Here is a 15,360-nt window from a genome sequence, read left to right as displayed (position 1 = left end):
CAGCAAGAGGTCGCCAGCAGGGCCACATCTCCGAAAGGGACACCGCCGCCGCAACATGGAGACGGCACATCGTCACCGGTAGAATCGGTTTCGCTATCGAGGCTAACGTCCCCGCCGTCGAGGGAGCCATCCTCTACGAAGCGCCTAACTCGCGAAGAGAGTGATTCACTCATGGGCCCGCGAGCAGATGATCGCGACCCCAAGCGTGCGCGTACCGCGCAAAGGTGAGTTTGGTAACTCGAGCTATCCTGGATGAGTAGTAATCTCGGCTACTGCAGCTCAGAAGATGAGGAAGACGCAGACGATGAACGCGAGCAGGATGAACAAAACGTGGACGTGGACACGGAGGAGGAGGAGGAGGAGGAGGAGGAGGAGGAGGAGGATGGGGAGTGTCAAGAGCAGACCGGCGTCACGCACGACAATGGAACATTCAATGGCGGTGATGCCGATGTACGCATGGACTCTCCTGCGACTTCTCCGGCTCCGCCCCCTATGCCTACTCCGGCGACGTCTCCGCCACCTTCAGCTTCACCACTTCCGCCTGACCTCGTCCGCGGCTCTGCTGTTACGGCGAAATGTGAGGACTTGGCTGTCGAAACGAACTAGCACTTACAATGACGCTTCAGATCCGTCAGACAGCGGCCCTTTCACGCTCGACATCGGCGATTTGTGCGTCATATCTGTAAACCTTGAAGATCCTGCTACCTTAACTGACCCCTCTTTCACCCTACTAGCTGCGCGCTGAAGCGCCACTCAAGTACCCCGCCGTACTTCAAGTACTTCAACAACACGGACCACGACGATTCGGCCTCCGACGTGCCACCCAACACGCAAGAACCACCTGCGAATGCCTCGTCGAAGGACCGGGAGGAAGACGCCGACCGTCTGTACGCGCAGATACGTGCGCCGCTGTTCGAAGAGGGCGACATGCAGGACAAAAGCAATAGACCAGAAGCGGCGGGCGCTGTCGTCTGGCTGTTCTCGCGTTGTCCATCGGATATCTCTGGCGACAGGATGGATCGGTGAGTGTATGCCTCGCAAGGGCGAGAATGATTGTGCTCAAACCGCTTCTTCCATATTGTCAGGATCGTTCGCTATCCGGAACTCGTGGGGACTACTGAAGAAGTTGTCGTACAGAGTTCTGAATTCGAAGGTGCGTACTGCCATGTTTGTCTTTGACAATGGGCTCACAGGGTTGCCTTCCCAAAGGTCCTATCTGCCGCATTGTGTTGCTCTCCGGACACGGCGAGCTTGTCGTATCGGAGCATGGACCTCGCATGCCCCCGATTGAATCCAACGACTTATGGTCCAGATTTACGGTCAATGAGAAAGGAGATATTGTGAGTGGTTTGTATTCCCCCGTAATAAATGCGAAGATGTAACGGGTACGGGCAGCCACCACGAGAGTTGATGTGCATGGAATACGGATGCAGACATGGTCGTATTTGGGAACCAGGCAAAACCGGACAGATACGCTGGTGTCGTCGCTGCGAGCGCTGGATGCATGCCGCGTGCATCTCCAAGCAACGTGCCGATGTCGACGACCTCGACCGGGAAGACCTGGCCAACTTCAACCAGGGCTACTTGACGTTTCTTCTGGACAAGGACGCTCGAAACAGGACGGACGTCTCGATCCAAAAGCTCATCTTGGGCAAGGATGCGGCGCGCGACGTGGACGTGCACGACAACCAGAACAGAATCAACATGCCCAGGACGACCTGGGCCGAAGTCGCGTGCATCCCGATCCGGCGGCGCACTCGCCCAGGATTCGCGCCCGAGACGAACGAGCTTCTGGTGCAGCACGCGATTGCGATGGTCGAAGCTGGGGATGGAGCGAAGTCGGTGCAGGGCCAGAGGGTGGCAGACTGGCTCAGCGAGAAAGCGCCGGAAGCGGGCGCCCGCGCGCTGAAGTTCATCCTGCGCAAAGACCTGCGCAAGCTTCGCAAGGACGCCATTCGAAGATTTCTCTGTACTAATTGTAACGAGCAGATACTGTAGCTAGTCTGGGTCGCTATCCAGCCTCTGGGGGCTACTTTGATCTAGAGATGATTGACTGGCCTTGTACAAAGCGCAGGTCCATTCGCCATAGACACGAATACCCGTTCTTCGATCGTGACCAAAGTCGAACTGTGACATGTTAGTGACAGATGATGTCACCAGTACCCGAGCGACGTGTTTTCTTATCGGCTCCTTGCTTCCCACTGCCATGCACGTATGCCTTCCGATGTTGAGCTCTCCCTCAATACCCTTTCCACGTGTACCTCTGCTCGTCGTACGGTGCAATCACGGAGAACGACGCAAGCCTACCTTGACGAGAATGCGCCATTTCAGTAACTCAAGAGGCGCTGTACAATTATATAGTCTCTACCTCAAGAATTAAAACATTTTGGGGTAATTCTTCTACATTTTCTTGGAGATGGACGGCATCCGCTCTTAGTATTGCCCCTCCTTCCTGCCTCAAGTGTTAATTTTTTGCCTTCGTCTTCCATTCCTCCCTTTCCAACCACCCCCAGCGGTAGCGGCTCCTCCACCGCGTCACAAGTGGTCTGGTCCTTGCTGTGGTCTCCTCCAGACGATGTAACGTCTTCCGCCATGATCTGCTCGGCTGTTGCCGGATGGGCTTATCATGTGACCGCACACGTGTCTCAACGGCCGACGGACCGCCTTCTCCGGCTCGCGTTGGCAACTTTCCTCATACACCGACGAAGCTTTCTTTATATTGTGCACAAGGAGTCGACTCTGGCATATGTCGAAGGCTGCTATTGTGCTCTATTCACACCTCAAATGCACATGTATTCAGATATGCGCGAGCTGCAATGTCGGATCTATTCATGCTTCAACGGCTGATCATCGTCGAATTTTGGTTTTGCGGACAAATCGCGCATGATAATCCCAGCTGGCGACGTCCGGCGTGATGACAGTGAGCGCTTATTTCTCTTGTAATGGCCAAGCTCATTTCTGCATCCAGTCCGACCGAAGCGTACGTTACTTCGAAGAGCCAACCCTGCGAAGGGTCATTTCTTTCGAATTTGCGAGGTCCTCTCTGGCTTGTGCGTTAGCCAAGAAATATGGGCCGTGTGAAGGCCCTCAGCCGCGCCTGTATAGCCTATTGCCGGAGCTATGTCCTCGACCAAGTCCAACATCACCGTCCTGTGTCCGATCGACTGCTCTGGTTGCGCGCCGACGAATGGCGCGAGTTCGCCGCCGTCGACTTTGTCTTCGATCCCCGCCCTCAACTGCGCGGCTACACACGGTAACAAGGTCCAAAGTAAGTACAAGGCCCTGGTCCCACATTCGGTTTCCCAGCCCCTTGGCGGCCCGATAAGGAAGGATTTGTCGAGGATAACGCGATTTGCGCTGACTGTTGCACCCAAGTAGTGATCTAGGCCGGCCATGGCCCAAGTCCGCTCCCCCTGATACGCGCGCGCTCAGCTATGGCCCAAGGCCCTCCAAGGCTGCCCCGCCGCGCTCTCAGCATCCCCGGAGCTTGCTTGTGGGGCGCGCCATTGGTCTGCGGCGGGAGGCTGCGAATCCTCCAGAGCCCATGATGAACCCACGCGACCTCGACCCCGGCGATAGCACGGGTGTTCGTGATTTCATGACGTCGCCCCAGATCTGGAGAACCCGCCCCGTAATCCGCCATTTAAAACGTGCGTGACCGGGAGGACGCGTCCCTTCCCTCCCCCCGACGGCGACCATGACCTCCACCATCGACCCCAAAGCGATCGGCAAGCCCGCGCCGCGCGCGCGCCGCCATGTGCGCTCGCTCACCGGCTACCTCCCCGAGACGGACGAGCACGGCAAGGAGAAGTGGCCGCGCGGGGACGAGAAGACGTGGAAGGAGAACATGCGCTCGCTCGAGACCGGTGCGTCGCCTGCCTTATCGGCGCGGATCGCGCGACTTACCAGCGTCCTTCAGATGTGCCGGGGATCTCGAGGACCATCGTGCACCACGTCCAGACGTCGCTGGCGCGCCAGGCGTACAACCTCGACAACCTTGGCGCGTATCAGGCGGCGGCGCTGTCCGTGCGCGATAATCTTATCGTGCGTGGTGTATACCTACAACGCGATCGGTACGCTGACGGCGCATATAGTTGAACTGGAACGACACGCAGCTGCAGTACACGCGCAAGGAGCCTAAGCGGGCGTACTACCTTTCCCTTGAGTTCCTCATGGGACGCGCGCTGGACAATGCAGTCCTCAATCTTGACCTTAAGCAGCAGTACAAAGAGTCGACCGAGGCAAGCCCGCGCTTCTGCAAGGCAATAGCCCATTAACGTTGCGTAGAAACTCGGCTTCAACATGGAGGATCTGCTTGAGCAGGAGCGCGACGCCGGTGCGTGCATCTGATGCAAGATAGCGAAACTCACTCACCCCAAAAAGCCCTCGGCAACGGTGGTCTTGGCCGCCTCGCCGCCTGCTACCTCGACTCGTCCGCATCCATGGCAAGTTCCTTCACTGCATTGTACCCCGCGTGACGTCACCGTCGCTCACCTTCCTTACTCCAGGAACTTCCTGTGTGGGGCTACGGCCTGCGCTACAAGTATGGCATCTTCCAGCAGCTGATCTCGCCCGAGGGTCAGCAGCTCGAGGTGCGCAAGCTCTCCCCGCACCGCCGAATGCAACAACTCATCGCAGCGCTGCAGGCTCCTGACCCCTGGCTCGAGAACCAGAACCCGTGGGAGCTCCCCCGGCTGGACGTGCAATACGAGGTGCGCTTCTACGGAAGCGCGGACAGGCTGAACGACGGAACGCCGCGTGCGGTCTGGAGCGGCGGGCAGGAGGTGATTGCGCAGGCGTACGATGTGATGATCCCCGGGTGCTTCACGAAGAGCACGAACAACCTCAGGTTGTGGGAGAGCAAGCCGAAGCGCGGGTTCGACTTGAACTCGTTCAACGCGGGCGACTACGAGCGCGCGGTCGAGGCGTCGAACAGCGCGAGCGCGATTACCTCCGTCCTCTACCCGAACGACCATACGACGTTCGGGAAGGAGCTCCGTCTCAAGCAGCAATAGTGAGTTTTGAGCTTCGTTGCGTCCTATCTTTCGCTCACTTCTCCTTACAGCTTCTGGACAGCTGCCAGTCTTGCTGACATGATCCGCCGCTTCAAGAACATCGGAAAGCCCATCACGCAGTTCCCTGACTGTTCGTATTGCCCTTGTCCCCCTTTTACTGCGAGGGCATCGGCTGACCAACCCCCAACAGACGTCGCTATCCAGCTCAACGATACCCATCCGACGATGGCTATCCCCGAGCTGATGCGCATCCTCGTCGACGAGGAGGACGTGCCCTGGGACACCGCCTGGCAGATTACCACCAACACGTTCTTCTACACGAACCACACCGTCCTCCCCGAGGCGCTGGAGAAGTGGCCGGTCCCGCTCATGGAGCACTTGCTGCCGAGGCACATGCAGATCATCTACGATATTGTGAGTGCGTCAGGCTGTGGTCCAGGTGAGATCGCTGACGCTCGAAACAGAACATGTACTTCCTGCAAGCCGTTGAGAAGAGGTTCCCGGGCGACCGTGATAGGTTGGCGCGCATGTCGCTGATTGAGGGTACGTTCATCGTCAACCTGAAGAGACAGATGGCTCAAACATACCGCAGAGGGCTTCCCTAAGCAAGTCCGCATGGCGTACCTCGCTTGCATTGGCAGTCGCAAGGTCAACGGTGTTGCCGAGGTGAGTACCTTCAGCGCGTCGGATTGGAGCAGGCCCTGATGTGAGTTCATCCCTAGCTTCACAGTGAGCTCGTCAAGACTACCATCTTGAAGGACTTCGTCGAGTTTGAGGGCACTGGCAAGTTCAGCAATGTCACTAACGGCAGTGCGTGTCTTTGCATCCTCATCTTATTTGCCCTTATCATCCCATCTAGTCACACCCCGTCGCTGGCTCGACCAGTGCAACCCTGAGCTGAGCGCGCTCATCACAAAATCGCTCGGCGTCCCGAAGCAGGTCTGGCTCAAGGACCTCTTCATGCTGAAGAAGCTCCTCCCGCTCGCCGAGGACGCCGCCTTCCGCCAGGAGTGGGCCGCAATCAAGCAGCGCAACAAGGAGCGCCTGGCACACCACGTGCGCACGACGCTCGGGCTTGAGATCAACACCCACGCGATGTTCGACGTGCAGATCAAGCGCCTGCACGAGTACAAGCGGCAGTCGCTGAACATCCTCGGTGTCATCCACCGCTACCTGACGCTCAAGGACATGAGCCCGGAGGAGCGCAAGAAGGTCAACCCCCGTGTCGTGTTCTTCGCAGCGAAGGCGGCGCCGGGCTACTGGATTGCGAAGCTGGTGAGTATACTGAAGTCTGAAGGTAGATACCTTAGAAGGTAGATCCGGGGCTAATCGTTCGCCCAGATCATCCGCCTCATCGTCAATGTCGCCCGCGTGATCAACGCGGACGCGGATACGAAGGACTACCTCCAGCTCTATTTCCTGCCCGACTACAGCGTCTCCCTCGCCGAGATCCTCATCCCCGCCTCCGACATCAGCCAGCACATCTCGACGGCGGGCACAGAGGCCTCGGGCACGTCGAACATGAAGTTCTGCCTGAACGGCGGGCTGCTGCTCGGCACGGTCGACGGCGCGAACATCGAGATCGGCGAGGAGGTCGGGACGAGCAACGTCTGTGAGTGGGCGCAGGTGTGCTGTCATTTGGGGAGAACGAGAGGCTGATAAGGTCACTTTAGTCTTCTTCGGCTACCTCACGCCTGAGGTCGAGCAGGTGCGGTACAACAACATGTACCACCCGCGCTCGGTCGAGGAGAAGTCGCCCGCGCTGGCGCGCGTCCTCCGCACCGTGTCGGAGGGCCTGTTTGGCGATGGTAGTATCTACGAGCCGTACGTACTCTCCATTTTCCTTGGTCACGTTGCCTAACTTTCGGCCCCTTCCAGGTTCCTCAACACCGTCCGCCAAGGCGACTACTACCTCATCGCAGATGACTTCGACTCATGTGAGGCGTTATACACGGAGGAACTCGGATGAAGTTGCTGACGTGACCCCCAGACATCGACGCGCTCAAGATGGTTGACGAGGCCTACCTGGACAAGGAGGAGTGGATCAAGAAGTCGATCTACACGGCGTGCAGGGTGAGTAGACTGATGAGCCTAGTACTTGTATTTCTGGTACTGATGATTGTGTAGATGGGCAAGTTTAGCTCGGATCGCGCCATTATGGAGTACGCGGAGAGCTACTGGAACCTCGAGCCCGTCAAGATCCCGGCGTAGGATATGGAAGTCGTCGCTGGTCTTCCTTTTGGGAGACCTATATACATTGTCGTGAAAGGAATACATGTTGCTGTACTGTGTTTTTGTCGACGGCTAGATATGGACATTCGAGTCATTGCCAGCTCGTCAACGACGTGCATGTATGTGCCGACATGTGAGAGGAACAGGAGATATGACCTGAATTTAGAGAGACCTTAGCCACAAAGCGGTCGGTGTACAATTTTCACCATCTACACGATCTGCGCGTTGCAAGAAGTACAGAGAAAGCGCCGGATGGTGTCCTTGCGGAGCTTGCGCAGATCCTTGCGCAGGATGAATTTTGTGGCCCGAGTGCCCAAACCCGGCGCCTTGCCCTCCAACCAGGTGGCGACGTCCGCGCCGCGTACCATCTGTCTTCCCTTCCCGGCCTTCACCATGTCGATAGCATGCTGATAGAACAGCTCGTTCGTCTCCGGGGCGAAACCGGGGCGAGTGCGGCGGCGGATGGGTATGCAGGCGACCTCCTCATACCGTACTGACCGCGGGATTGGGAATCGATTTAGAGTGTCGTCCACGTCCATGTCGAGATCCTTGTGCTCAGGCTGACCCAAGACGAGCTTTTTGATTTCGACCTGCTCCCTCTTACGTGCACCTGCGTCCAGTAGGTACGACATGTATTCCTGGTCGAATCGAACGAGGTCCTTGCGTCTGATGTCGTCCACGGTCACTGGCTGCGAGGAGAGGCAAGCGACGTGTAGCCAGATCTTGCATTTTCGGCAGTAGCGGATCTGCCCGCTCCTCTCGGATTCCCACATTTGACGAACCTTGCAGCCATCCTCTAGGCATATGAGGGATAAATGCTATTGGGCTGCATCAGAAAAGAGGTCTTTACTGAACTGGAGGAAGGTATTACAATGTTCGTCGCCGCGTCCGAGGTCAAAGCGGACCAGATGTCGTTTGATTCCATGGGCAACATGTGCGGTCCAGATGTATGGTCGGACTGGTCAACAATGCGGGCAATGAGCCCTGGAATTAGTGGGTGGTCAGAATTGATGGGGGATTGTAACAGTTCTGCTGACCTATCATCTCGCTGATCTCGATGGATTGCGCATGGGCGAACTTTATAAGCTGCGGATAACGTATTGCCCTTGATAATGAAGGGAGGCGTGTCAGTTAGACTGAACGACTGGAGCAACACATATAATTAGAAGCTTACTGGTCAATGTGTTCGTCAGAGATGTCGGATGGGCATCGCAAATACAAGTGTACCTGGGCGCCGGCGGCCCTCGGAACGCTGTTGGGGCTTTTATCCTGTGTGTCCCCCCTGTGGAATAAAGGACGAATCACGCGAGCATACAGCCAGTCTTCATCGTCTTCCTTCAGAAATCTGTCGCCGGCGCCGGCGCTTTCCTCTTGTGTGTTGGCCGGCACATCGGAATCCGAATCATCGTTGTCGAGGTCATCTTTGAACCACATAAACCGAGGCGGGCGATCTGCGCCCCGCTTGACCGCACAACTGCGCACGGGCGAAGAGAATTAGTCAGGTCTGCTCTATACAGACACTGGTCAACTCACGTGTCACCGATATCGAGGATATGGTTTCCATCGCGGCAAGCATCTTCGCATCGTCAGAGTTGAGGTGCGAACGAACATGTGCAAGCCATACTGGATGCACTTACAACTCGCTTTGATCGCAGGACCCAGGTCAAGAGGAGGGCCCGGAGACCTCATGAAGGCATCACCGAGGTCGGGAGAGCGGTCCCGTTGAGTCCTATGTAGCCTCAGCCAAGCTCCGGTGATACTTTCAAAGGAGGTAACCTACCCTGACGGAGCCAAACTTGCACGCTGCAATCGAAAATGCAGTGAAGGGGTTCCTCTATTTGCTGCGCTAGGCTCGCGCCCGTCCCCGTCCCCGTCCCCGTCCCGATGGTCGTCTGTGGACATGAGCTGGTCCACGTCTTCGTCGTCGTCGTCTTCAGCCTTGATTTCCATATCGTCTTCTTGCTTCACCCTCAACGTTCCCGTCGCCTGCCCCTCAATTCGCCAGCTGTAGTGAATACGTCAGCGATGCTCGTCGAGGGATACATGGGTGCACGCACCCCGCTGAGGTACTCCGCGAGCGCCGGGATCCTGGCACTTCTGAAAGGTGGCTTGGCGCAGACGCGTTTTTCTTCTTCTTCTTCCTCGCTCGCTCGTAAAACGGGGGTAGGTTATGCGGCGAGGACGAGGCGGCGGATGCGCTGCGTGTCGATCTTCTCATTGACTTGAGGGCCTGCAAAGAATGAGAGTTGGTCGGACGTTATGGGTCGGCGCGTACGAGCAGGTGCGCTTGGGGGTAGAGGATGTGAAGGTCTATGATAACCCGAAAACTGAGAGGCGAAAGACTGCGTCCCCTCTGTAGGGTGAAGGGGATACGGGGAAGGATACAGAAATGCCGAGCAAGGAACGTTGATTGGTATGCCTGGGGATATATAGCCAGTAACGGAAGTTAGCTCACAGCAAGCGAAGACTCATCGCTTTTACGGACCACACACCCATGTCACTTCGGACGCGCCCCAATTCGCACAGTGCGTGAGTAACTGAACGCCGTCTGAATGCCCGGCATTGTAGCAGGTATCCTATCTAATGTGCATGGTGTGCGCCTGACACTTCCTGTGTTCTCAAGAGACCCGCCTTCTAAGTTAGCCATGCCGAGGCCCAAAAGTACTTGCGCTCACCAGATTGTAGGGGGTGTGTTAGCGTAGAACAGTGTCGCATGCTCAATAGCCATGGCTAACCCAGGTATGAGAGAGCCGTAAACTAAAGCGGCTCGGTAGAGTGACTCGATTGCATCGATCCCCTCCTTCGTAGGTAGGTTGACATCGAACGGGAGCAGGTGGACGAAGGACCTTCTGTGGCCGATTCAGAACCTTGTGTCCGCGCTCACCCGGGGTTGTACAGTCCCTAGAATCCGTTATCGAGCGCATTTAGGGAAATTCGCATATACGCTCGGAAGGTACGCATGCATGGCGGTTCAAGGCAAGCATTGCCAGTGGCAGATCGTCAGCCAATGATACTCAATCACGTGATCAATCAAATCGAGTACTTAGCGTGGGAAGATCCGTCGGCATGCTCCCTTCGGGAAATCGCCGGACGCGACGCTCTTGCTCGCTTGCTCACCTCTCGCTTCCCCCCTTCGTCATCTTCCTGTTTCCCCTACAGCTTCCTCGACGATGTCAACAGGCGTACAAGAGACGTACAACGACGAGAAAGCTGCAGTCGTCGACGACCGACCAATTGGCGGGGACGTGGCGAAGAGGACTCACGTCGTGGCACTCCAGGGCCTGTATGAGGACGGCGCCATCGACGCCGTTTATAAGAAGAAAGCCCAAATACTCAATCAGGCGATACAGGAGATTGGGATGGGGAAGTATCAGGTGCGTAGCTGCGTCCGCTGCGAAGGGGGAGACGGATGACTAGACGATCACCAGTACCTCCTGTTCATCACGGCCGGTTTCGGGTGGTTCGCGTGAGTATATGCGCGCATATATGCGCTCTCAATGCTGACGATCACCGCAGAGACAGCGTATGGCCGGTCAGTGCGCGAAAGGAAGTGCTTCCCGCGATCGCTGACACCGTACCGGATATCAGCTGCTTACAGGCCTCATCCTCACGCCAGTCGTGGCCGAGTTTGGCTTCACCCCCTCGTACTTGACGTTGGCGGCGAACATCGGGCTGCTGGTGGGGGCGGCCTTTTGGGGCTTTGGGTGCGACGTGTTCGGTACGTTTCCCTCCACTTCTTTGCCCGAGATGAACACGAACTGATTCCGATCATAGGCCGGAGGTGCGTATCCTATCTGCGCTCGTCCATTGATATCATGCTGATCGTTATACAGATGGGCCTTTAACCTCACTTTGCTCATCACCGGAGCCTTCGGTCTCGCCGCTGGCGGGTCTGACCGCTTCGTCACCCTGGCTTCCCTTCTCGCTGTGGTCGGCGTGGGCGTGGGCGGCAACATGCCCGTCGACTCTGCCCTCTTCCTAGGTACGCTTCATCCCTTCTCTTTCCTTCATACCCTCCTTCTCCACTTCACAAACATCCTAACCCACACACAGACCTCGTCCCCGGCACACACCAATACCTTCTCACCGTCATGACCGTCTTCTGGTCGCTAGGCCAGCTCTTCGCCTCCATGATTGCCTGGCCCCTCATCGCCAACTTCTCCTGCTCTACCTCTTCCTCCACCTGCACTCGCGCAAGCAACATGGGCTGGCGGTACCTCCTCTTTACACTTGGCGGCACCACGCTCGTCCTCTGGGCCGTGCGCTTCTTCGCGTTCCGCATGTTCGAGAGCCCGAGGTATTTGGTGGGGAAGGGCCGCGACGCGGAGGCGGTTAAAGTGATCCATGATATCGCGCGGTACAATGGGACGGAGGCGACGTTGACGGTGGCGGAGCTGGAGGGCGTGCGGGCGAAAGGGGATGAGGAGAAGGGTGGGGCAGGTGGTGTGATAGATGGGGAGACGAAGGCGCATGAGCCGGTGCTGACGAGGACGTCGGTGTTTCGGATGGAGCATATGCGTGGGCTGTTTGCGACGCCGAAGATCGCGTTGTCGACGTCGCTGTTGGTGGTGCTGTGGGGTAGGTTCTCCGTCGATGCGTACCCCCGTTGTAAAGTCACTGACTCTTCACAGGCTTAATCGGTCTGGCATCAACGTTGTATAACAGCTTCTTGCCTTTCATGTAGGCCAAGTCACTTGCGCTATTTCGCCCCTCCGACTGACCAGTTCCATAGCCTCCAAAACCGAGGCAACGTTTACGGCGACGGCTCCCTCTACACGACCTACCGGAACGTGCGTCTCCTTTTCATCCTGAACCCCTTACCTCCATCTAGTCCCTCCTCCCCACGACACCTCACGTCCCATGAATGCCCTCCCCCTATCCCATCCTCGCTCCTCCCTTATCTGCCTCGCTCCTCCCGTCTCTAACACGCCGCCCTAGAACGCCATCCTCGCCGTCATCGGCATCCCCGCCGCCTTCCTCGCCGGCTACCTCGTCGAGCTGCCCCGCGTCGGCCGCAAGGGCACGCTCGCCTTATTCTCCTGCACGTGACGTATTTGCTTGCCTTGGTTTGACTTTATTCAACGACCCCGTGCGTATCGTTAGGGCTCACCGGCGCGTTTTTGCTCGGCTCGACCACCGCGAGGAGCTCGGGGCAGCTCCTTGGGTGGAACTGTGGGTATACGTTCAGTAGTAATGTGAGTGGGGGTTGGTTTCATTTGGTGGACAGAGCTGACCCGCGTTCCGCAGATCATGTATGGCGTGCTGTACGCGATCTCGCCGGAGATCTTCCCCGCGAAGGATCGGGGGACAGGCAACGCGCTTGTGTCGACGACGACTAGGGTGTTTGGCGTGGTGGTGAGTGTGCATTCTTCGTCGCTTGACCTTTGCAACTGGCATGTGCGACCTTGTCCGTCCAGCTCTGCGCGCAGTTGCCAACCCTGCATACTTGGACTGGCCCGTCCAGCACTCTTGTACTTCGCCCGTCTAGCATTCTTGTACTTACCCATCTAGCATTGCTGACCCTCCTTGCAGGCGCCTGTCATCGCCCTCTTTGCCGATATAACGACTGCCGTGCCGGTCTATGTGTCGGGCGCGATCATCATCGCCTGTGGCGGCATTGCGCTGCTGCTTCCGTATGAACCGCGGGGGAAGGCGTCGATTTGAAGTCGACGCAAGGAATGAGGAGATGAGTAGAGGAAGATATAGGCGGAAGAGCAACGATACTTGAGACGAACCTAGAGGTCACTCACGAAGGAACTGATACCTGAATTAGTTAGAGATAGATATAGGAGCATGCTAGCAGAGTATGGGTATATAGGACCAGGTAGGTAGGTAGGTAGGTAGCTTACTGACGACAATCACTGACGAATGGACTCGGCCATCGACGTCGACTTCGATTTCGACCGAACGATCCGACCATCGGCGTTCAACGTTCAACATCAGTCCTTCCTAAGAGCCTGTCCAGTGACGCCGATTCCGCGGCGGAATGCTGCGAAATCAAGTCCCTGGCGAAATCCCCGGCGAGTCACATGGTCGTCGCCGGCGCTCGCGCCGCGACCGCGTGGTCGCCCCGGGCCCGGGGCGGCCACGTGTTCTCACCCGCGCCTCCTCGCCGCTGAGCGACGGTGCATTCGTGCACGTACGCCTGTCGTTGGCCAGCAGGATGTACCATACATAGTGTAGGACACATATCCTGATAAAATGGACTAGATTCAGACCGTCAAATGACCGTTCGCGTGCCTCGAACCTCGCAGCATCCCGAAATTCAACTAGGGCATGGTGACTCACGGCTCGGCTTTCTTTTTCCACCTCGATTCTCGATGGCTAACAAGTCGAAAATCAAGAAGGACAAGCGCAAGGCTGAGCGCCGTGCCGGCAGCGAGTCCAGCGGGTCCGAAGCTGACGAGAAGGCCCAGAATGCGTCCTGGAATGCTACCGAGGAGCAGCACATGTACAACTACCTCTGGGAGCACAGGGCGGAGGCTGGTCACGGTGGCAATTTTCCAGACACGGTATACAGTAGCTGTGCTCGCGCCATCGCGTCGTACCGCACGCAGGGCATTGTCAAAGGCGGGCGGCATGTCCATACGAAATATCGGGAGGTGCGCCGCCGATCTTCCATTCTCACCATCCTGGGACGATACTCACGCCGCTTGAAGGGCCGCACGAACACGCTCGTGATCAGGGAGATCAAGAGGAAGTCGGGATGGTCTTACAGCGAGGAGAGAGGCGCCGACATCGACTCGGATAACGAGATGCAGAAGGAGCTATGGACAGCCTTCCTCGACAAGCTGTCCGCGTCGCATAGGACTGCTGCCAACCGCTTCAAGCACAAGGGCTGGCCGTACTTCGATACCATGGATCAGCTGGTGCCGAAGACCACGCGGGGGAAGCGCGCTGTGTACGGAGGCCGCGGACGCAGGCCGCGCTCGCCATCCCCTGCACCCTCCGAGGGCAATGCGACAGCGGGGGCTGATCTGACTCAGAATTCCGTGGGTGAGGGAGGATCTGGTGGTAATGCGGGTGGCAATGTGCCTCCACCGGTGCGTCGTTTACATCCTTCAACACCTGTTCATACTGACTTTGTATAGGATAGTGAGAACACTGCCGACGAACCGCATGCGGCCTCGCAGGCACCCCGGCCAACCACTCCCCCTCCCACCGCTTCTCCCGCTCCCATGACACCCTCATCCGCGCGCGTTGGCGATAAACGCGTGCCATCATCTCCGAGCGCGGAGAAGCACCCGGAGAAGAAACCCAAAGCCGAGCTTCCTGCTGGGACCTCCGCTTCTCGTCGTGAATCAAGCTTCGGCTCGACGACCGGGGGGAAGTTCACTGCGCCTGCGGCCATGATGGCGATCTCCCAGTCCCTCGATAGGCACGGTGAGAATGTCCGGGCAGGTTTGGAGTTCCGTCCGCATGCGTCTATCGCTGCTACGCCGAAGCGCTTGCAGGATGCGAGCAAGCGAGCACAGGAGTTGGAGGAGGGCTGGCTCACCAAGGGGGAGATGATCGACCTCCTCGACATCTTCATCGACAATGTGCGGATGGCGGACGCGTACATGGCCCTCAACCACGATGACACAGAGTTGCGTCAAACTTGGGTGCGCAAGCGCCTTGGGAAACCTCAGCCTGTGCATGCTGCGGAGGAGGATGACCCATTCGCATAGCCGTAGACTACTTGTTCTGCTCTGCTGCTAGATATGCTTGGTAATCATCCCACATTGCCTGCGCAATCGCATCCCGCTTCTGCTTTGCCCGACGTGCCTCTGCCCTTCCTGGAACCCTAGCGGCCAATGCACCAAAATGAATAGGATCGAGTGGCTGACGGTCGAGAAAGGCAGTGGCCGATGAGCTAATGGCCTCCGTAACCTCCTCCCTCTCGGTGAAGTCGTGTTCAAGGATGAAGTTGTGTAGTGCAGCAAGGGCCGAAGGAAGCAAAGCCTGGTACTGCATGTCGATCTCCGGGGGTGCAACCAGAATGCGCCACCGACGCTTGATTACACCAAAAATGCGCTCAATCACGTTGCGTGCTTGGGCATGTCGAAGATTGAACAACTCCTCCTTTGTCACAGGTCTGTACAAGATGTCAATACTGATGTTTATACTGAAG

General features: G+C 57.4%; 6 protein-coding genes across 6 annotated transcripts; 4 read left to right on the top strand and 2 right to left on the bottom strand.

The window, feature by feature from the left end:
* The first annotated feature begins 1,218 nt into the window (after nt 1-1,218).
* SCHCODRAFT_01133259 (uncharacterized protein) lies at nt 1,219-2,043 on the top strand. The gene is made up of 2 exons (XM_003028251.2): nt 1,219-1,340; nt 1,396-2,043. Exons 1-2 carry the CDS (start codon nt 1,278-1,280, stop codon nt 1,996-1,998), a joined length of 666 nt encoding a protein of 221 aa, XP_003028297.1. The 5' UTR covers nt 1,219-1,277; the 3' UTR covers nt 1,999-2,043.
* A 1,468-nt stretch (nt 2,044-3,511) lies between these two features.
* SCHCODRAFT_02068434 (glycosyltransferase family 35 protein) lies at nt 3,512-7,341 on the top strand. Its single transcript, XM_003028250.2, has 18 exons — nt 3,512-3,866; nt 3,920-4,044; nt 4,095-4,241; nt 4,288-4,336; nt 4,384-4,445; nt 4,509-4,592; nt 4,647-5,014; nt 5,066-5,145; nt 5,206-5,429; nt 5,480-5,558; nt 5,608-5,681; nt 5,738-5,825; nt 5,875-6,290; nt 6,357-6,627; nt 6,689-6,839; nt 6,894-6,952; nt 7,006-7,088; nt 7,143-7,341. Exons 1-18 carry the CDS (start codon nt 3,698-3,700, stop codon nt 7,224-7,226), a joined length of 2,613 nt encoding a protein of 870 aa, XP_003028296.1. The 5' UTR covers nt 3,512-3,697; the 3' UTR covers nt 7,227-7,341.
* Nucleotides 7,342-7,456: 115 nt separating this feature from the next.
* On the bottom strand, nt 7,457-9,465 carry SCHCODRAFT_01103821 (uncharacterized protein; the record flags this gene model as incomplete). The annotated part of the gene is made up of 8 exons (XM_003027971.2): nt 7,457-8,065; nt 8,119-8,231; nt 8,285-8,352; nt 8,422-8,721; nt 8,781-8,823; nt 8,885-8,976; nt 9,028-9,252; nt 9,305-9,465. The coding sequence occupies 8 exons, from the start codon at nt 9,463-9,465 to the stop codon at nt 7,457-7,459; spliced, it is 1,611 nt and encodes a 536-aa protein (XP_003028017.1).
* An 899-nt stretch (nt 9,466-10,364) lies between these two features.
* SCHCODRAFT_02638496 (MFS general substrate transporter) lies at nt 10,365-13,154 on the top strand. Its single transcript, XM_050346028.1, has 13 exons — nt 10,365-10,621; nt 10,676-10,713; nt 10,764-10,779; nt 10,836-10,965; nt 11,022-11,028; nt 11,081-11,229; nt 11,301-11,825; nt 11,879-11,927; nt 11,980-12,037; nt 12,186-12,288; nt 12,351-12,442; nt 12,495-12,602; nt 12,780-13,154. The coding sequence occupies exons 1-13, from the start codon at nt 10,418-10,420 to the stop codon at nt 12,909-12,911; spliced, it is 1,611 nt and encodes a 536-aa protein (XP_050198147.1). The 5' UTR covers nt 10,365-10,417; the 3' UTR covers nt 12,912-13,154.
* Nucleotides 13,155-13,541: 387 nt separating this feature from the next.
* Nucleotides 13,542-15,008, top strand: SCHCODRAFT_02752030 (uncharacterized protein). Its single transcript, XM_003028248.2, has 3 exons — nt 13,542-13,849; nt 13,907-14,290; nt 14,339-15,008. Exons 1-3 carry the CDS (start codon nt 13,568-13,570, stop codon nt 14,915-14,917), a joined length of 1,245 nt encoding a protein of 414 aa, XP_003028294.1. The 5' UTR covers nt 13,542-13,567; the 3' UTR covers nt 14,918-15,008.
* Nucleotides 14,776-15,326, bottom strand: SCHCODRAFT_02552658 (uncharacterized protein). Its single transcript, XM_050343680.1, has one exon. The coding sequence runs from the start codon at nt 15,201-15,203 to the stop codon at nt 14,925-14,927; it is 279 nt and encodes a 92-aa protein (XP_050198146.1). The 5' UTR covers nt 15,204-15,326; the 3' UTR covers nt 14,776-14,924.
* Between the last annotated feature and the right edge of the window lie 34 nt (nt 15,327-15,360).

The sequence above is a fragment of the Schizophyllum commune genome (assembly GCF_000143185.2).
Source record: "Schizophyllum commune H4-8 unplaced genomic scaffold SCHCOscaffold_11, whole genome shotgun sequence".
NCBI lineage: Eukaryota > Fungi > Basidiomycota > Agaricomycetes > Agaricales > Schizophyllaceae > Schizophyllum > Schizophyllum commune.
The sequence above is the reverse complement of the archived record's forward strand: the minus strand, read 5'-3'. Positions and strand labels throughout refer to the sequence as shown.